General features: G+C 52.2%; 1 protein-coding gene across 1 annotated transcript in view; it reads right to left on the reverse strand.

The window, feature by feature from the left end:
• BLTP2 (bridge-like lipid transfer protein family member 2) overlaps positions 1 to 20,823 on the reverse strand; it is a 43,361-nt gene that overhangs the window by 19,214 nt on the left and 3,324 nt on the right. The window contains exons 2-17 of the mRNA XM_081843708.1: positions 17,557 to 17,686; positions 16,911 to 16,960; positions 15,510 to 15,663; positions 15,297 to 15,415; positions 14,657 to 14,717; positions 13,871 to 14,045; positions 13,256 to 13,382; positions 12,857 to 12,981; positions 11,223 to 11,290; positions 10,965 to 11,113; positions 9,909 to 10,024; positions 8,189 to 8,352; positions 6,983 to 7,262; positions 5,928 to 6,133; positions 2,906 to 3,995; positions 676 to 867 (exon numbers count right to left, since the gene is read on the reverse strand). Of these exons, the coding sequence (XP_081699834.1) occupies positions 676 to 867; positions 2,906 to 3,995; positions 5,928 to 6,133; positions 6,983 to 7,262; positions 8,189 to 8,352; positions 9,909 to 10,024; positions 10,965 to 11,113; positions 11,223 to 11,290; positions 12,857 to 12,981; positions 13,256 to 13,382; positions 13,871 to 14,045; positions 14,657 to 14,717; positions 15,297 to 15,415; positions 15,510 to 15,663; positions 16,911 to 16,960; positions 17,557 to 17,686 (3,206 nt within the window). The remainder of the gene's footprint in view (positions 1 to 675; positions 868 to 2,905; positions 3,996 to 5,927; positions 6,134 to 6,982; positions 7,263 to 8,188; positions 8,353 to 9,908; positions 10,025 to 10,964; positions 11,114 to 11,222; positions 11,291 to 12,856; positions 12,982 to 13,255; positions 13,383 to 13,870; positions 14,046 to 14,656; positions 14,718 to 15,296; positions 15,416 to 15,509; positions 15,664 to 16,910; positions 16,961 to 17,556; positions 17,687 to 20,823) is intronic.

A 20,823-nucleotide genomic window follows, 5' to 3' on the forward strand; every position in this document is an offset into this window, starting at 1 on the left:
ACTTTTCACTCCACCTTCCCTCTCTGACAACTTAGGCCAGCGCTTGTGGGTCTCACCAACCTAGCGCCCTGTTTTATCCTCCCAGCAACCTTACGAGGCAGGCTGGGCCATGAGACAAAGAAACTGGCCCAAGGTCACACAGCGGGCTTCATGGCTCACAGGAAATGTTAGTTCACATCTTCCTGGTTGGAGACCAACCCTTAAACCCAGCCTTCTTTGTCTTTGGGTGCCTGAACGTTGCGTGACTACAACTCCCATCATTCCTGGCTGTTAGATTGGCTGTGGATGATGGGAGTTGAAATCGACAGCATCTGGGGGTCTAAGACAGAATCACTCTGCATGGAAGAACCATGCCACGGGTTCAATTCCTGGAAGCATCTCCAGTTTAAAAACAACAGACGTTCTTTCTTTCTCTTTCCCTCCCCCCCATTTTTTATTTCCCCCCTTCTTCTCTCTCTTTCTGTTCTGTGTTTCTATTCACATTAGCTTTTTAGTCTTGAAAAAGAAATTAATCTTTTCATTTTCCAAACTTCAATAAATTATATTCTTTAAAAAGGACCAGGTGGCAGAAGTGGGATTGGGGCAAGGACCCTTCTCTCTGCCTGAGATCTTGGGGGGCGTTAAGGCTGCCTCCTGCTCCTTCCTCCTAGCCTGGAAACCCTCGCGGGGACTCACAGTGGAAGTCGTGGTAGAACTTCAAGGGGGGCATGTTCCTCTCCACCGAGACGTCCCCCCAGGGCGGCCCCAGCTTCAGCACCTGCCGCCGGCGGGAGCAAGGCTGGCCCCGCTGCTCTGCCCCGGCCAGACGCCCTGAGAACCGCCAGTCCCGGATCTCAAACAGGTAGCGGGGGTAATCGCGGATCCGCACTGCAAAGTCAAGAGGTGAAGCGTCAGGAAAGGGCAGGTGAAGTGACCCAGGGGATGTAGGGGAATACCCAGGGGAATGGCAGAAATTTATAAAATGATGCATAGCCAAGAGAAACTGGAGAGGGGAAAGTTTTTCTCCCTTCTCTTATAACACCGGAAGTCGTGGACATCAACGTAGCTGAATTTTGGAAGATCCGGGACAAGTAAAAAAAAAAAGGACTTGTGCAGGGTTAAACTGTGGAACTTCCTCCCACAGGAGACAATGAAGGCCACCAAGCTAGGTAAAGGTAAAGGGACCCCTGACTATTAGGTCCAGTCGCGGACGACTCTGGGGTTGCGGCGCCCATCTTGCTTTACTGGCCGAGGGAGCCGGCGTACAGCTTCCGGGTCATGTGGCCAGCATGACTAAGCTGCTTCTGGCGAACCAGAACAGCACACGGAAACGCCGTTTACCTTCTCGCCAGAGTGGTACCTATTTATCTACTCACACTTTGATGTGCTTTCGAACTGCTAGGTTGGCAGGAGCAGGGACCGAGCAACGGGAGCTCACCCCGTCGCGGGGATTCAAACCACCGACCTTCTGATCGGCAAGCCCTAGGCTAGATGGCTTTAAAAGAGGATTAGGTGCATTCATGGAAGGGGTGGGTGGCTATCGAGGTCTACCAGCCATGGTGGCTCTGCTCTACCTTCACAGCTGGAGGCAGCAATGATTCAGAATACCAGTTGCTGGAAACAAGGGGAGGGGGAAATTGCTCTCGTGAATCCTGCTGACTTGCTTCCCATTGCGGCATCTGGCTGGCCTCTGGGAGAAGAGGATGCCGGACTAGATTGGCCATTGACATGATGCAGCAGAGCTCTTCTTACATTCCTAATAGTGCCTCTGAGCATGTACAGAGGGCATCTCCCCCAACAAGTACCTACACAACCCGTCCCGCATTCTCAAGACAAATGGAGAGGAGGAGTGCAGTGTACACACCCTGAGCTTCTTGGGGAAGAAAGGTGGGGTGTAAATGGAATGATAATAAAGTTTAGAGTGTTGGGTGGTTTATCAGTAATGCTCAACTTATTTATTTGCTTATTGGATTAATGTCCCACAATTTTTCCCCTAAGGAGCCCATGGGTTCCCCCCTCCTCGTTTAATCCCTATGAGGCAGTTGAAGCTGAGTCAGTGACTGGTGCCCCCAAGGTCACCCAGAGCACTTCAGTGGGGATTCAAACCCTGCTCCTCCAGGGAGAGCCACACTTTGGCTCTCCCTTAAGATTTATGAGGCTTGATAACAAACCATTAATTAGCTGCAGCTGCCCCCCAAAACCTGCAGTCACCTGAGGACAGCGCAGAGACCTTTCCGCTAGAGACCCCCTGGGCTCTAGGGCTGGGCAACATTTGGTTATCAACACCGCGATATATCACCAGCTAAACATCATGATATACGGATATTCCACAATAAGGATGGAGCAATGTAGAGGCATTGGGGGGTTTCCCCACATTGTGATATTGGCATAGCAAGCACATACAGACATCGTGATTCACAATATATCCCCAGGTCAAAAATTACAAAACCATTATCGTGATATGGACTCGAAACTGGATTTGGACAATATATTGCCCAGCTCTAATGTGATTCGTGATACACTGCCAGGTCAAAAACTATGAACCCAATATCATGATACGGACTTCAAACCAGTTTTGGACAATCGTACCTTGGAATCTGTTCTGGAAGTCTGTTCGACTTCCAAGATGTTTGGAAACCAAAGCGCAGCTTCAGATTGGCAGCCAATCGGAAGCTGCGGAAGCAGTGTTGTACGTTCGGGTACCAAAGAACGTTCGCATACCTGAAGACTCACTTCCGGGTTTGCAACATTCGGGAGCCAAAACGTCTGAGTACCAAGACATTCAGGATCCAAGGTATGACTGTATATCAACATATTGCCCAGCCCCACTGGGCTCCCTCCCTTCGCAGCCCCTCAAATATCCTCCCCACATGCCCTGGGATGAGGACAGCAAAGCCCCCACGTGCTGGGAACGCCAGGACCTCACCGAAGAAACTGTTGATGCTCCCCTTGACCATGCGGCACCAGTGGGTGATGAGGTCCAGCCCGTCAGCGGGGAAGGGGCTGGTGGCGTCCAGCTCGCGGATCTGCCGCAGGACCCTCTCGGCACCGTGGAAGGACTCGTCGGCCAGCGCCACCAGCTCCAGGCCGGCCACGGTCCAAGTGAGGAGGGCTCGGCGCATGGGTGTGTTGCCGTAAAGGCGCTGTGAGCGCTGGATGTAGATCTCGATGTTCTTCTTCTCCAGTGAGGCGTACAGTTCCTCGATCTTGCGGGCCGGCAGCAGCTCCCCATGCTGCTTGCGCAGGGCGGCCACCTTGGCATCGAGAAGGTGCAGTCGCTTGGCGCTCTCCTTGCTCTCGTCCTTCATCAGCTCGTAGTTGTCGCGCAGCTTCACCTCAAAGACGTCATCCAGGAAGACCCAGGAGAACTGCTGGACTTTCAACAGCAGGTCTGGAGGGAGCCGGGAGCCGGGGATTTCTCCGGCGCCGGCGCTCCTTCTGCCATGGAGGCCCTTGAGCCACTTCTGGATGCCCAGGGCTTCATCCAGGGTGGCCGAGAAGTCGTACTGGTAGGGGAACTCCACCGCCACGCTGGCGCACGACAGGGCCCAGACGCGGTTGCGCAGCGTGCTCAGGGAGGGGAACGGCCCTCGGTGCAGGATCATCTCCTCCAGCTCGGGGACGGCTTGCAGCTCAACCTCCTTCAAGACAAAGATGCTGTTGCCGTCAAAGCCGGCCGCCAGCCCTGGGCAGTAGGCATGGAGAGACGTGGCGTGGCGGTTGAGCAGGAGGCGCTCGGCCGCCAGGCTCAGGTAGTGCATCTCCGAGACGAAGGCCGTGGCCTTAAGGGAGCTGAGCTCCAGTGTCAGGGTCAGCAGGCGCCGAGGAGGGGAGCTGGCCTCAGGGGAACCCCCCTCGGCGGTGGAGGGGTGGCTGTCGGTGGGCAGGGCAGCCCTCGGTGGGGACAGCAGGTCCCGCAGGGTCTCGTAAGAGTGCAAGGTGGACAGGAGGTGCTGGAAGAGGTACATGTGGTTGGCGGGGCTCCAGAGGATGGTCAGGCTCTCGCCGCACTGGACCTGGCGGTGGAGAAGGGCAGAAGGGTCAGGCAGGAAAGAGGAGAGAGAGAAGGCAACCCCGTCCCCCAAAACGCGGGGGAAGAAGTGGCTGAACAGTGGAAGATTCGGGACGGAGAAGAGAAAGGACTTCTTCATGCAGAGCGGAGTGAAACTGTGGAACTCACTGCTGCTGCAGGAGGCGGTGATGGACCACCAACTGGTATGGCTTGATTTAAAGAGGACTGGGCAAATTCGTGGAGGAGGAAGAGGACTTAGCCTCCGGAAGCTGTGGTGGGGAGAGGGCTCTTGCTGGTTTCCCACGGGGGCATCTGGTCTGGCACTGTGGGAAGAGGATGCTGCACCAGGTTGGCCATGGGCCTGATCCAGCAGGCTCTCCAGAGGTTCTTTTGTGCTCTTGATAGTATCAGGGTGTGATGGCCTGGGACTCGGGCTCAGACTCAGAGCCAGAGGAGTCTCAGTCCGCACCGGACCCTCTGCCTCAGGCAGCATCTGAACCTAGTCTGGGGCCTGATTCTGAAGAGCCCCAGTCTGCACAGGTTCCCCTGCAACAAGCATCAGCCGGGCTGAGTCACGGGCCTGAGCCTGCCCTGGCTCCAGATGCGGGGATTACCTCGTTGCCTCCAGCTGGGCCATCACTTACAGCTGCTCCACGACCAGTTGGGTCAGGAGAGGCTGAGGCGGCCTCTGGGTCTAGTAACCCACCGACATCCCTTGAGCTGCAGAGACTAAGGTCTGAGAGAAGGAGAGACCTGAGTACTCGCAGGAGGAGTGCTCGCCTTCGGGTGAGACAGGGAGGTGAGTCACCGGGGGATCAGGACCAGCCGTTACCCCGTCAGAGATAATAGGCTGCCGGACCTCGCCCATTGCTGCTTGCTGGAACCTGCCTGAGACCCTGTGCCTGACCTAGCCCAGTTTCCTGCTTTGGCCCTGTTGGACTGACTCCTGGTGGAATCCTTGGATTTGGGACCGGACCTGGACCGCGTGGCTCGGATTAATCCCCGGGCCCAGCACACAGGGAAACCAAAGGGGAGAGTTAATCCCTGCTGCAGGGGGAAGTGATGGCCCCCAACATGGATGGCTTTAAAAGAGGATTGGACAACTCCATAGAGGAGGAGCAAACTATTAATGGTTCCTAGCCAGGATGGCTCTGCTCTGCCTGAACAGAGGCAGCAATGCTTCTGAATCCCAGTTGCTGGAAACAGCAGGAGGAGAGAGGGCTCCTGCGCTCAGGTCCTGCTTGGGAGCTTCGCATGGGGGCATATGGTTGGCCATTGTGAGAACAGGAGGCTGGGCTAGATGGGCCACTGGCCTGATCCAGCAGGCTCTGCTGATGTTTCTATGAAACCTCCAGGTCCAGAAGCAGTCTATCTCGATTGCCAAGTTCTGAGGGGGCATTTGACCACAGCGCAAGGTAGGCCCCCTTTGGCCCAATCCAGGAGGGCTCCTCTTATGTCCTTATGCGCATCAATAATAATTATAACAACAAAATAAAAGTGTATACCGCTCTTCATTCAAAAATCTCACGCCAGGCCACAAAATAAAAATACAGCTGTACCTTGGTTTTTGAACAGCTCAGTTCTTGAACATTTCGGCTCCCAAACACCACAAACCCGGGAGTAAGTGTTCCGGTTTGCAAACTATTTTTGGAAGCCAAACGTCCGATGGGGCTTCTGATTGGCTGCAAGAACTTCCTGCAGCCTATCAGAAGCTGTGCTTTGGTTTTCAAATGTTTTGGAAATCGGACGGACCTCCGGAACGGATTCTGTTTGACTTCCAAGGTACGACTGTACAGGTAAAAGCACAAATAAATAGTTAAATCAGAATAACCGCCCCCCCCCCCCCGTGTTGATGGCCCTTCTCCCAAGGTCCCAGGTGAGCAGGGAATTGCTGCCCGCCTCCCCCTCCCCGCTTGACAAAGGTGGGCGGTGGTACCTCCAGGGAGCGGATGCTGCTCCGATAGGTGAGGGAGAGGCTGGAGAGGTCGGCCAGGGGGCTGGGGATGGCGGGGGCTTTGCAGCAGGGCTGCATCTTCTCCGTGATGCTCTTCACCAAGGCCAGCGCCACCCCCTGGACACTGATGGTACAGCTTTCAGCACTGCCCAGCATGGTCAGGGTGTCCAGCCTGGCCTCTGTGGCCCCTGGTGGGGGGGGGAAGAGAAGAAGAGGGAGGGAGGGAGAATGGATGGCACGCCGGTCAAGCTCCATTTATTTATTCATGATATGATTACCTTATTGTATTATTAGGATTAATATCTTTAATAACAACCCGTCCAAGCAATGTTAAAAACAGTTGCAAACAGCTCACAATCAGTTTTTTTTTTGTTTTTTTTTTTGTTTCATGAAAAGAGTGTTCTGGGAACAGCAGTTTGTTCTTGGTGCTGGGAATTGTAGCTCCATGAAGGGCAAACTACAGTTCCCATGATTCTTTTTTTGGGGAGCGGGTGCTTTAAATTTATCTTACTTATTTATTTCATAATTTACAGACCTCTTGATTGAAAAAAAAACACACCAAACAAACCTCAAAGCAGTTTACAAAATGAATTAAAAAAAATCATCATTTAAAATCAGTATCAAGAAATGATTAAAAGCAGCTAAAAAGCAGATTAAAAGACAGGTCACTTTCTATATAGACAGGAGAGGCTTTGCAAAGGTGCCTTCCTGGTGTCAAGAGGCAGGGAGTTCCAAAGGAAGGGGGTGCTGCAGCTCTAAATGACTGAAAATGATTTCTCCCTCTCTTGTAACACTAGAACTCAGAGATCCATTGAAGATGAATATTGGGGACAAACAGGACAGATGAAAGGAAGTCCTTCTTCATGCTGCACTGAGTTCAAATTTGGAACTCACTCACTTGTGTTCCTAAGGAACGGTGCCCCAATGGCTCACTGAGACCCATCTCCAGCTTCCCCCGGTCCTGTCTGACTTTGGGGGCAGAAACAGCCTCCGCTGCACCCCAAGGCTCTTGTCCCACCCCCACCCCCAGCACTCACCGGCCAGGCTGGACAGAGTGAAGAAGTTGACGTCCTCCACCTTCAGGTCAACCTTCCAGAGGACCCCCAGCTCCTCCCCAATGGAAAGAGCTGCCTCCTCCTCCTCCTCTGGGCATCCCAGGGTCTCCTCCATCCTCTGGGGGCGCCAGAGGGACAGCACCCTGGAGAGGCACTCGGAGCAGGTATCTGAAGACTCCACCTGCAGCCCGCGGAGGGTGCAGTCCAGGAAGAGGGTATCAGCGTGGGTGCTGGAGGTGCCCAGAGGCTGGTTGTAGCTGCCCTGCGGAAGAGGCCAGAAATGAGTCACTGGGACATTGTGATCCCAGGCAGCGGCCATGAGGACTAGCATCTCGGTTTCGTTTTTTTGGGGGTAGATACCGCTTTAGAATCGTGAGGTCCAGAATCTTATTTTCTCTTCAGGAAAGGGCGACAGCTCAGGGCAGAGCGCCTGGTCTGCATGCAGAAGGGTCCTGGGTTCAATTCCCCGAACGCTATCTCCAGGTAGGGCTGGGAGAATCCCCCACCTGCAGCCCTGGAGAGCTGCTGCCAGTAGACAATACTGAGCTAGATGGGCTTGGTTAAAGGCAGCTTCTTAATGTTCCTTTAAAGATTTAGAAACGAGGGCAAAAACTTGCTTTTGGGGGGAAGGAGTCGTAGCTCAGTGGCAGAGCTCCTGCTGTGCACACAGAAGGTCTCAGGTTCAATCCCCAGAATTTCCAGGGATGGATGAGCCCCCAAGAAGCCAGAGCTACTGCCAGTCAGTGTAGACAATACTGAACTGGCCTGACTCCTGCATTCCCTCCTACAGCTTTTGCTTCGCAGGGGGAAATAAAAGCTATGCTCTCCCTGAATATTCATGGAGGTGGCAACTTAGATTAGCACCTTCACTTTTCTCTCTCTCTCTCACTCACTCACTTCTCTCCCCCACCCCCCAAAAACCCATCTGTTCTCAGCTCTTTTGCCCCACACAAAAATGGGACAGGAGATGCAAGATTATCTGTGCCCTGGGATGCAGCAGGGATGGCAAGGCCTGCAGAAAAATGGGGTGGGACAGCCCCGGGATGCAAGGGTGGGGAGGCCCTGAGCTGCACGGTGGGGGGTTGGCACCCAAGCTGGACCCTGCCAGAAACCTCCCAGAATCTGTGCCAAGCCCCTTCCCCCCACCCCACCCCACTCTCTCTGCCCAAGCCCCGTCCCATCATTCACTTGCAGATTGAAGGAGTCGAGGATGAGGGCCTCTCCCCAGACGTGCATGTTGGGCGGGTGGGGGGCACGCTGGATGTGGGAGTCAGCCCCCACACGCCAGCAGAGGTGGTCGACTGCCAGGACGGCTCGCTGGTGGACGCTCTGCGGACGCAGGTGCTGGTAATCTAGAAGGCAGAGGGAGAGAGAGAGAGAGAGAGAGAGAGAGAGGAGGAGGAAGGGAGGGAAATTGTCCACAAACTCTGCTGGGGAAATTCCCCAACTTTTTCTCTCCAAAGCTACAGGAAATTGCTGGTCTTTGCAGACCCCTTAAACAACAGCTCCCAAAGTGGGCGGTATCAGGGGTTTACTTGGGGGGCATGCGAAGAGGCAAGGGGGTGGCAGGGGGCAGGCTGCAGGTGTCAATGACCACCCAACTTTGAAAGCTGGCATCACTCAATCAGGTTTCTGATCTATTTGTTGCATTTATATCCCACCTTTTTTCTCCAAGGAGTTCAAGGTGCTGCGCATGGTCACCCCCCCATTTTAATCCCTCAGAACAACCCTGCGAGATAGGTCAGGCCAAAAGTGAATGACTCTCCCAAGGTCACACCCTGGGAGAGCTTCATGGCCAAGTGGGAGGATCCGAACCCGGGTCTCTCGCAGGTCCTAGACCAATGCTCCAAAAACTGCTCCACCCTGGCTCCCCATTAAAATAAATAGTTTTAATTTGTTTTGGAATCAATGCACAATTAATTGTGACTGTTCTGAATTTTACTGCATTATCATCTAAGGCTCCAGAGCAGCCGACAGATTTGTTGTTTTGAATGAAAAAGAAGCAAGTCCTTTCACGCAGATCAAAACCCTTAAAAGAATTGCCATTCAAAACGTCTGAGATTGGTTACAGTCACAGATGCATTGCAAAAGCAATAAATTAAAAACAGTCAAAACTTTTGAACAACTGTTTTAATGCTTTATATCTAAGCATGTCAGTTTTCTAAATTTATGGTATTATTTTTGAAAATAATATCTATCTATCTATCTATCTATCTATCTATCTATCTATCTATCTGATGGGACACGGATGGCGCTGTGGGTAAAAGCCTCAGCGCCTAGGGCTTGCCGATCGAAAGGTCGGCGGTTCGAATCCCCGCGGCGGGGTGCGCTCCCGTTGCTCGGTCTCAGCGCCTGCCAACCTAGCAGTTTGAAAGCACCCCGGGTGCAAGTAGATAAATAGGGACCGCTTACTGGCGGGAAGGTAAACGGCGTTTCCGTGTGCTGCACTGGCTCGCCAGATGCAGCTTTGTCACGCTGGCCACGTGACCCGGAAGTGTCTCCGGACAGCGCTGGCCCCCGGCCTCTTAAGTGAGATGGGCGCCCAACCCTAGAGTCTGGCAAGACTGGCCCGTATGGGCAGGGGTACCTTTACCTTTACCTCTATCTATCTATCTATCTATCTATCTATCTATCTATCATTGCAAAGGGACGATCCCAGTTTTGTTTTGTTTTTAAAAAGAGGCCAGTCCCCAGTGAATTGCAGGGGTTAGGCTACGATTCTAACTACTACTACTACTACTACTACTACTACTACTACTACTACTACTACGAGTACAGCCTAACCCCTGCAATAGTAGTAGTAGTAGTAGTTGTTTATTAAATTTACATAACACCCTATACACGCAGGTCTCAGGGTGGTTTGCAGGATTAAATCACAATACAAAAACGCAAAATACACGATCCTTACCTAGGGAGACGGAGTTCAGGCCCAAGGCGAATGGCGGGGTGTCCCCCAGCTGCACAGAGACACTGACATTGGAGACAGAGGCACTGAGGATGATGGTGGCCAGGATCTGCGGCATCCTAAATGGGGGAGAAACGGGTGTCGCTCTGCACTGGATCTGCAACCTCACCAGAGATGCCATAGTTGAGGAAGGGTGGTGTGATGGACCCAAGGCTCCTCTGGTGGCTCTGCTGCAGCAGGCCAGCTCCATCAGGCCTCCTCCTCTCCCCCCAACTGTCGCCTGGGGGCCGCCATCCCACCAGGCTGCCTCGGTGAGAAAGGCAGGAAGCACTCCATCAGCTCTGCTGAAATAGCAGGGGGTTGGGCTAGATGACCCTTGGGTCTCCCTTCCAACTCTGCAATTCTATGAAAGCCCAGCTCCTACAAGCACCCTCTGCCCCTGAACTGTGCCACCTTATCATTATAAAAAAACCTGCTGCCTGAGCTTGCTTCTTTCCTCTACCCTCCTTGGCCCTTTTCCTTCGTGTGTCATATATTTTATATCATAAGCCTGCAGGCAGGGAGTGCCTTGCTTTATGTGACTGAATGCAAACCACTCAGGGAGACTTTTCGGCTGAAGTGGGGGTGCAAATATCTGGAGTGCTGCCATGTGGATGGTGGAGCAAGCTTGTTTTCTGCTGCTCCGGAGGGGAGGACCGATGGATTAAAATGAGAAGAAAGGAGATTCCAACTACATCTTTGGAAGAACAGACGGTGAGAGCTGTTCGCCCGTGGAACGGACTCCCTCGGAAAGTGGTGGGCTCTCCTTCACTTTAAACAGAGGCCATCTGTCAGGGATTATTGGGCCGCAATTCCTGCATGGCAGTGGGTTGGGCTAGGTGACCCCCTGCTGCCCCTTCCAACACCACAAATCTATGCTCCAAATAAATAAATAAATCTGATTTTGTGAACTGCCTGCGGGTATAGGGTGGCATATACATTTCATAAATAATAATAATTGCAATAATAAATAATTAGCAGGGCTTCGGGCGCGGAGGGAGAGGGGGAAGAGACCGTGACCTCCTGTTGCTGTTCCTGGTGGGGGCCGGGGGCCCCTCCTCTTTCTGCGCCAGAGCCAGCATGCTCAGCCAGTGGGAGAACTCCTGGTGGCGGTAGTGGACAATGCAGGTGTTGAGCACCACGGCGACTGAGATGTCGATGGCCATGACCTACAGATGGGGGAGAGAGGAGGAGTGCCATTGGCAGCGCAGCGTTGCAGGGGGTTGGGCTAGATGACCTTTGGGGGTCCCATCCAACTACAGCAAGAGAAGCACTTGCCTGCAAGGTGGCTTTCAGCAGGCTGAGGCAGACAATCCGCTGGCGGCTCTGAGAGAGCAGGAGCCCATCTGCGGGAAGAGAAAAGAAAAGAAGAGGGGCTTTGTCGGGGTTGTGGGTGGCAGAGCCTCCTGTGATCGGATTTACGTTCCTTGTGAAAGAGCCCTCCTAGGCAGCTCACCTAGAGAGCGGGGGGCGCATTCCACTCCAGGGGGGGCAGGTGCAAAGGGGGGCAGGGCAAGGGATGACACATTTCACCCCTTCCTGAGGCTGGCTGGTCTCCTCCCTTGAGGAAACTCCAAAGTAGGGAGTACAAATGGCAGTGCAGACATTCAGTATATAAAAAAATGAATGAAAGCAAGGGCCAAGCTGGATCTACACAAATCAAAGAAGTGTTTCAGCTAAACGCGTTGCAAACATTGTATCAGAAATCAGGTGAGCAAAAACAGAACTCCACAGCGCCATCTGCTGTCACAGTGTTAGAATACTTAAACAACTCACATAGAGTCATACAATCAAACCTCATGTTGCGTCTGCTTCAGGTTGCGCTTTTTCGGGTTGTGGACTGCCGAAACCGGAAGTACCGGAATGGGTTACTTCCGGGTTTCAACAGTCGCGCATGTGCAGAAGCGCTAAATTGTGCTTTGCGCATGCGCAGAAGCTTGGAATCACAACCGGCACGTGCGGGTTGTGAACGCTGCGGGTTGTGAACGTGCATCCCACATGGATCAACCAGAGCGTCCACTGTACCTCCATTTATGTAACCCTCTAGTTACCGTATTTTTCGCCCTATAGGACGCACCGTCCCATAAGGCGCACCTAGTTTTTTGGAGGGAAAATAAAGGGAAAAAAATTATTTCCCCCCCAGGCGCGACCCCAGTCCCCAAACAGGCAGCTCTCTGCAAGCCGTGGGAGCCCAGGGCTGGCTCCCGCTGCTTGCGGAGAGGTCCGCAAAGCCTGGACGCGCTGAGCTCAGCGCGTGCAGGCTTCGGCATGCAGGCAACTCTCCGCAAGCAGGGGTAGCGCTCCGCTGCTTGCGGAGAGGTCCGCGAAGCCTGGAGAGCGAGAGGGGTCGGTGCGCACTGACCCCTCTCGCTCTCCAGGCTTCAGCGAAAGCCTGCATTCGCCCCATAGGACGCACACACATTTCCCCTTCATTTTTTGAGGGGAAAAAGTGCGTCCTATAGGGCGAAAAATACGGTACGTAAACCTTGGGATGCGCATGCAGCAAACCCAGAAGTTTTACCAGGGTTCGCCGTGTGCACATGCACAGAAGTGGTCCTCAGGTTATGGAAACATCAGGATCCGACCGGACCTCCGGAACGGATCCCGTCCGCAACCGGAGATACCACTGTACTGTAAAGCACTTTTTCTTTGCCAATGTAGCTGAGTAGCCAGTGAGCAGAGTGGCCTACGGAGAGAGGGTGTAGCTAAAGAGGAGGCGTGTCCTGAGGAGAGGGTGTGGCTAAGGAGAGGTGTGACCTAGGGGCGAGGGTGTGGCTTGGGAAGAGGGTGTGGCTGAGGAGGAGGCATAGCCCAGGAAGTGTCATGAGGGCCGAAGAAAGAGGCTCTAAGTGCACACCATGTGCCCTACTGTTCCTCTGCCCTCCTCTTACTACTTTCCTCCAAGCACTTGCCTTCCAGCGTGAGTTCGACGCTCATCTGGGGCAGGTCGCAGGTGGGCGTGAAGCTGCGGAGAGGGATCTGCTCCCCGTCACACTGGTACGCAAATTGCAGCAGCTTCAGGGTCCAGGTGAGATGCCTGCAATGGAGATGACAATGGAATGGAAGCTCCCTTCAATATACCAAGTGGGACTCTTTGCCCATCTAGCTCAGTGGTGCCTACTCTGACAGGCAGCAGTTCTGACATGACTCCAGGAAGGGGGGTCTCTCTCCCAGCCCCAAATGCAGAAGCCAGGATTGAGCCCAGGACCTTCTGAGCTAAGTTGAAATCAAGATTCCCCTCTTCATGGCTTTGAATTAAAGGTTTTGCATCCAGGAACAGGGGTTCCCTGAAACCCCCCACTCCCCGTTACCTCTTCTGGCTGTTCATAGAGAGCACTAGGCTGGTGTTCTGCAGCTCCACCTTCACCCGGCAGGGCACGTACTTCAGGCTAGCCAGGCTCAGCATCGAGGGGCGCAGCTCAACGGCCGTGGCGGGGTCTGGAAGGAGGGGAAAGAGCCATGCGTGAGAGGCTCATGGGCCTCTCGAACCCAAGACATTCGCTCGAGGGCACCCCACCTGAGGAACGGAGGAGAGACAGACCCCTCTCCCAGCTCTCTCCCTCTCTCTCTCGTGCACTTGCCAGTTTCAGGGTAGAGAACTACAGACCCTTGCACCCCGTGCCAAACCGCCTCCCCACCACAGCTGGTTCCTTCACACCAACCATTCATTCAGAAGCGACCCGCTGAAAACGAAAGCAGCAAACCAAGGGTTTGGGGTCAGGACACCAGGCGCCCTTTCCAATGGCGGGGCAAGAGAGTATACTTCACTCAACTAGGAGGAGCGGGGTGTTCGCCCCAGGTGAGCAGGTGAGTTGCAAATTGTGCCTGAGCTCTGGGAAGCCAAAGAATAGGAGGAGGAGGAAGGAGCCCACCCTCAGCCCTTTGAGGTCCCCCTCAAACACCCCTGGGAGCCCAGATTTCTCGACCTGCCGTATCTCCGCCTCCGACGCGCCGCAGAAGCTCGCTGTGGAAGAGTCCCTCGTGCAGCTCGGCATGGAAGCTCCAGACGCCCACCTCCAGGCCACAGAGCTGCCACTTCCTCAGGCGCAAGTCCAGGGAGACGGTGAGGGCCAGTGACAGCTCAGCCAGGCAGGCGTCGGCCTGCAGGGGAGAGGGAGAAGGAGGAATCCGCCATGGGGGAGATGCATGGACGATAGATCAATGTATTGACCTAAGCCGATTTGAAATCCGTAGCATGGTATTGGTTTCATAATTTTGGACCTGGCAATATATCGCAATTCATGATGTGTGTTGTTTAGACAAGTCAGCCTGGAAACTTGGAAAGCTGGTGTAAATTGCAGTCATACCTCGGGTTACAGATGCTTCAGCGTTTTTTCGGGTTACGGACCGCCAAAACCCGGAAGTACTGGAACAGGTTACTTCTGGGTTTCGGCGGTCGCACATGCGCAGAAGTGCTAACTCACGCTTTGTGCATGCGCAGAAGCGCCGAATCGCAGTCCGCGTGCATCCATCAGGGATGCAACAGGCACCCTCTCACTTTCAACTTCTGGGCATCTCTAGAAGACCCAGACCTATGCAGTTACTTCTAATTATGCTTTTAAAGAAAATCGCTTTCTTTTATATCTTGGTGCTGGACACTGCTGTGTCTTATCCTACAGACTGGCAGTCCGGAAACACTTTTACAAATAAATTGACAGAAGCAAGCTCCCAACCACCAGGTGTTTCGCTCACCTTCCCCCCCCCCACCTTACCTGTCGGCTGCTTTTCAGGACTTTGCTGTTCACCTGGGAGAAGGTTGCCTCGCAGGCCATGCTGGGGGAGGCAAAAGGGTGGGGGACAAGAGCAATCCAACTCTGAGTGATCAAAGAACAAAGAAAAACACTGCAGTGACCCCCACCCACAACTGAGAGATTTATTTTTTAAGAAATGGTACTGCCTTAAGAAGAGGCTGGCTGCTGGAGCAGGCCAGTGGCCTGTCTAGTCCTGTCCCCTCTTCTCACAATGGCTAGGAATATAGATAGACTGCCTCTGGACCTGTAGGTTCCATAAGAACCGAAGAAGAGCCTTCTGGATTAGGCCAGTGGCCCATGAGGTCCAGCTTCCTGTTCTCACTGGGGACAACCAGGTGCCCTTAATCCAAAACCCACAAGCAGGATCTGAGCACAACAGTGCTCTCCAGTTGTTCCCCACTGCTTGGTTTTTGGAGGTAAACTGTCCCTGGGCATGGAGGTTCTGCTGTACCAACAGACCTCAGTAAGAAGAGCTGGATCTGGAGACCCCAGGAAATGAACCCAGAACCTCTTGCATGTTAAGTCAGGTGCTCTGTCCTGAGCTGCGGACCCTTCCCGCAAGGCAGGGCTACAGGTAGCCAAACCACCCCCATAGACTCACCGTCTCCCGTCGCCATCCAGCAGGATCTGTGTCCTGGTCACCTGCACGTGCCACAGGGACTCGGAGGCCGCTGCATGCAGGACCATGACGTTGACCGCCTCCACATGGACAGAGCAGAGCTGGGGAGGGCGCAGAGGGGGGGGGTGTCTGTGAGGAGGCAGAGGTCCAGACCCACCCACCCAGGCTCCCTGCCCAGACCTGAGCACCTCTCACCTGGCTGAGGAGCCGCAGCAGTGAGGGCCCAAGGGAGAGCACCTTGCCTTGCTCAACGCCACCATCTGCTGGGGCCTCCGGGGATGGCAGCCTGGGCGCCTTCTGCAGGTCCACGCGGATGCGCACTTCTCCGAAGCAGAGAGCCAGGTAGCGCCTGAAGATGGAAGGGGTGTGTGAAAATGGGGTCAGGAGCAGGGAGGGGTGCAACTGGAGGTGCGCTCGCCTTCTCCCTGCCAACCCTCCCACTGAGAGACAGGATTTCAATGCAAGCAGAGCTAGCCCAGTTCAGTGTAAAGACTTAAAGAGGAATTTTTAAGGTGTTTAAAAAGCAGTTTGGGGATTCGTAGGAAACTGACTTCTCCTCCGACATTTGGGTTTGTTTAGCTCAGCACTGTCTGCACTGACTGGCAGCAATGGCTCTCCAAAGGGTCCTGCCCTGTCCCTCTTGGAGATGTCATCAGGGATTCAGCCTGGGGCCTTCTCCCAGCAAGCTGCAGGTCCTCCTCTAAGACTGGAAACAAGATTCTAGTCCTCGTGGTTCTCAAGGAAGGGCGGCTTTAAGCAGGGGGGCACAGGATGCTGCCTTACACTGAATCAGGCCATTGGTCCGTCTAGCTCTGTATTGTCTACACTGACTGGCAGAAGCAGCCAGTAGGAAAAGCAGCCAATGGGAGTTGTAGTTCAGCAGCGTCTGGAGGCCCACAGCCTCCTTTCTGATGTAGGATGGTGGCACAACCATCACCACCAAGCCCTGTTTCCCAGCCCTAACTGGAAATACTATGAGTCAGCAGACGTTATTCTAATTTTTTTTTATTAATATATTGCCTTTAAGCAGAAGATCCCACGGCAATGTGCAACATAAATAACATAATTTATGTTATGAATGTGTTCTGGGGCCAAGCAGAGGTTGTAACACCACCCTTCCTCCCCAAATTTGGCCCATAATCCACCAGGGTTCAATATCTGCCCGCTCTGCAGAGTTCCATGCCAGATGAGTGGACGCAGAGAGCATTCCCTGAAGGATTGACCAGTGGGGAAACTACAGGAGGCAGTGTGGTGTAGTGGTTGGAGTGTTGGACTAGGACCTGGGAGACCCGGATTCAAATCTCTCACTTGGCCACAGAGCTCGCTGTGTGTGACCTGGGGCTCTCCCTCTCAGCCTAACCTGTCTCACAGGGTTGTTGTGGGGATTCAAGGACTAGGACCCAGGAGAGACCAGGGTTCAAATCCTCACTGAGCCATCAAACCCACTGGTTGACCTTAAGCCCAGTTGCTTCCTCTCAGCCTAACCTACCTCACAGGGTTGTTGTGAGGGTGAAATGGGAAGGGCGAAGACAACATGCGCCACCTTGATATCGTTCGAGCAAAGGCGGAATATGAATGCATTCAATAAATACTCACGGGACATCATGGTTCAGGAGCTTGCTGGAGATCCAGACGCTGTCGATTTCCTAAAACGGCACAGCCAAGAGACACCCATGATGGCTGCATGTACCTCCCAGGCATGTGCCCTCTGCCCCACAGATTCAATGTGGCACACCCACGGCTATTCCCCCCCCCCCCGGGACAAGGTTCAAGGGGCAGCACCAGCTTCGTAGGGCTGAAGCAGGGGAAGAATTGCACAAAACTGCCTCTTGTGTGTGGTTTGCCTAATTATTATTATTATTATTATTATTTTAAAAATTGTATTTGTATCCCGCCCTCCCTGGCCAAGGCCGGGCTCAGAGCAGCTAACATCATAAAAACAATACAATAAGCATAAAAACAGACATCAATTAATTAAAATACATCTTAAAATTAATTCAGACAAGTTAAAATCTGGGCAGCTGGATCAGGGGGGAAGTGAGAGTGGTTAAATTGCCAGGACCAACTGTTTCCGCTGATCATACAAGGATCTGTGAGCAGGTTGGGGACCTCCTTCAGGCTTGTTTTATACAAAGGAAAGTAAGTCAAATGGGCAAGACTCGCCACAGGTGAGCAGGAAAGTTTGCAAGCCTCGCCGGACCAGGGTTGATGTAAAAGACACAAACCCACCCCCGGTACCTACCACTGTCTGTTGCTCCTCCTGGAACTTCAGGCTGAGGTTCTGAATCCAAAAGAACCCAAAAGAGCCCACCTTCAGCTCTGCCTGCAGCCGCCGGCGACACCAGTTGGTGACCAGGATGTACAGGAGCCACCTAAGGGAACGTCAGGATTCGAATCAGTGGCCGCCCATGCATGCAAAATGCAGTCTTCCCTACGGCACCTGTTTTCTGCGGTATAGCTCAGCAGTGGGGAAACTCTACCGGGGGAATCAAACGTGTGACTGTAAGCACATAAGAAGCAGGAAATCTCCCCTTCTGGGGTTTCCAGGAACTGGTATTCAGAAGCATCGCCACCTCCAACTTTGGAGGCAGAGCAGAGCCCTCTTCTCTTCCATGGATTTGTCTAATCCTCTTCCGAAGCCATCCAAGTTGGCAGCCCTCACTGGCTCCTGTGGCAGGGAGTTCCACAGTTTAACTTTGCCCTGAACAAAGAAGGGCTTTCTTTTATCTGCGCTGAACCTCCCAACAATCAGCAGAGGAAGGCAGTCAAGATGTCTGGAAGCCAAGATGTAGCAGACTCAGCCCGCCGACCACCAAATAATAAAGTCATGGATCCCACCACTGACTCCCCCCGCCCATTAAATATTGCACCTCACAGTACGCTATTGACACAAATGTCTTCCATTTACCACAGGCTATGTGTGAGGGAATTGTTGTTGTTGTTATTTATACCCACCCTTCCCAGTTTAAAAACCAGGCTCAGGGCAGCTAACAGCAAATATAAAACATTGATTAAAATGCGACTTAAAAACTGCATAAAACACAACATAAAATGCAGCATCAATATCAATTAAATTCAAAAATTCAGGGGTCATTTTGGGGAAAAACAAACCAACCCTCTGGGACTTGAAGTCTCAGGTGGGAGCTGACCCAACAAGAAAAGTTCCATTTGCAAAAATAAGAAGTTGGGTTAGGAGAGGCGTTCTTTCAGACAGAAGTTAACTTATGGCTTATGCTTCAGGCTGAAACACAACAGGCGCAGCTTCTCCTGAAGTTCAGTGACTCAAAATCAGTTATTACACTTCCCTTGGAAGAAGAGGTGGTAAGATGCAGGGCCGGATTTAGGTTTGATGAGGCCCTAAGCTACTGAAGGTAATGGGGCCCTTTATATGTCCAGCTGTCCTTTGACTGCGGAAATGAATAAAAGCCCCCCATCCAAACAATGACTATCATCAGTGCAGGTAAGAATTTTTTAAAATTTTCATTTTTATCATCTACAATACTGCTTAGTTTACTTTATAGTACAGTACATTATTGCTTTCATTTTATGGATCAATGGTCTCGTTAGATAGTAAAATTCACGTTAAAATTGCTGTTTTAGGGGTTGTTTTTAAAAGTCTGGAACAGATTAATCCGTTTTGCATTATTTTCTAAGGGAAAGCGCGCCCTGGTTTTGGAACGCTTTGGTTTTGGAACGGACTTCTGGAATGGATGAAGTTTGAGAACCAAGGGACCACTGGATATATATAGAAATGAGCAAACCAGTGATATTTTAGGGAGCAGGCTAGCAGGTAAGGCCCATTCCTTACATCATAGGAGCCTACACAACACAAAACACTGTTGCTGTATGTCGGTTTTGTCTTATTTGTTTTTTATCTTCTATTTTGGAAATGTACAACCAGGTTTTTTTTTATTTACATTTTTGGGGGCCCCCAAGAGAGTGGGGCCCTAAGCTATAGCTTGTTTAGCTTATACGTAAATCCGGCCCTGAGGAGATGTTCCTCTGAGCTTCTGCATACTCTCATTCCTTTACTTAGTGGTGACAGGTGTCAGTTACGGCGAAATATTTTGGACGCAGCTAAATCTGCCTTCGCTGCTTCATACTTTGGCTCCTGAGCGAGGAGCCCTTTCCCTCAGATGCCCTCTCTCTTAGCAATGCCCCTCCTGAAGCGTTTTATTTGGGATACCGGATCCCAGGGAATCCCCTCGGCCCCTGTGACTGGCTTGGGAGCCTCCTCTATCCAGAAGATCTCTCCCAAGAGGAAGAGTGGCATTTTTTAAATTTAAGTTTTAATATATTTTTAATCTTTTGTTGGAAGCCGCCCAGAGTAGCTGGGGTAACCCAGCCAGATGGGCGTGGTATGAAATATTATTATTATTATTATTATTATTATTATTATTATTATTATTATTCCCGCAGTGTGTGCCTCTCCTGCCTCAGCCCTCCATTTTCCTCCCCAGACCCTCAACCGGCTCTCAGAGCCAGTTCTCCCTCAGTCCAAGCCCTGACTGACTCTCTCCCTCAGAAAAAGCGCCTTTTATTCTCCCGCCAAAATGGCTGGCTCCTCCCCCTCCTCTCAGCAGCCAATCGTAGAGAGGCTCCGGCCCTCTGGTTGAATCCTGAGGGACTGCAGCGCCAGACTCGGGCTCTGCTGTCCGTCACATGCGCCTGGTGAGGAACAGTCGAAGGAGCTGGGGATGTCGAGCCTGGAAGAGGAGACTGAGAGGAGGCAGGAGAGCCATCTTCAAATATCTCAAAGCTTGTCAAATGGAAGAGCGAAGAAGCTCGTTTTTCCCCTGTTCCAGAGGGCAGGACATGAAGTGATGGCTTCAAATTGCAGGAAAGGAGATTGCTTGCTTGGATGGAAACAGATGAGCAGAGCCTACCGTCCAAAATGGGAAACGTGCCTTGGTTGCTCCACCCAATTTTGGCTTTTTTTGCAAGTGATTCCTGGAAGGTTGCATAGAACTGGATTTGGTTGCTTTCAGGGGACAGGCAGAACAGGTTTTTTTAAAAAAGAAAAAAGAAACCTGCAAATGTGTGCCTTCAAACACTATTGACCTCACTTCGCACAGTTCCTCACCCTGCTCTTCTGAATGCTTCCCAGTAGCATACATGGCTGAAGAGGATCTTAGGAGTGCTACGGTATATTATTTTTTGCTATAACAAATCCACCTCAATTCTCACCAAATGCCATCATTCACTGGCTTTCCACTCTAGCCTGAGATAGCTCGTTTGGTTTTAATGAACTGCATCGTTTTTTTAGATGCGTAAGACTGGTGAGATATATTTTTACGAACAACAGAAGGAAGGAAACAGCAAACAAAAAAATGTGAGGATTCCACTCCAAAATTCCGCACGGCAGGTAGAATTCTGCAAGCTGAATTAAACTCCAGCATTTAAACCTATTGGTTTATTTTGCACAGAATTTGATTCCGTTTCCTTTCACGGTAGGGAGGTTTTTCCTCCTTCTTCCCCACTCCCATCTCAATTCCATCTCTCAGTAGCC

The sequence above is a fragment of the Podarcis erhardii genome (assembly GCF_964252035.2).
Source record: "Podarcis erhardii genome assembly, chromosome: 16".
NCBI lineage: Eukaryota > Metazoa > Chordata > Lepidosauria > Squamata > Lacertidae > Podarcis > Podarcis erhardii.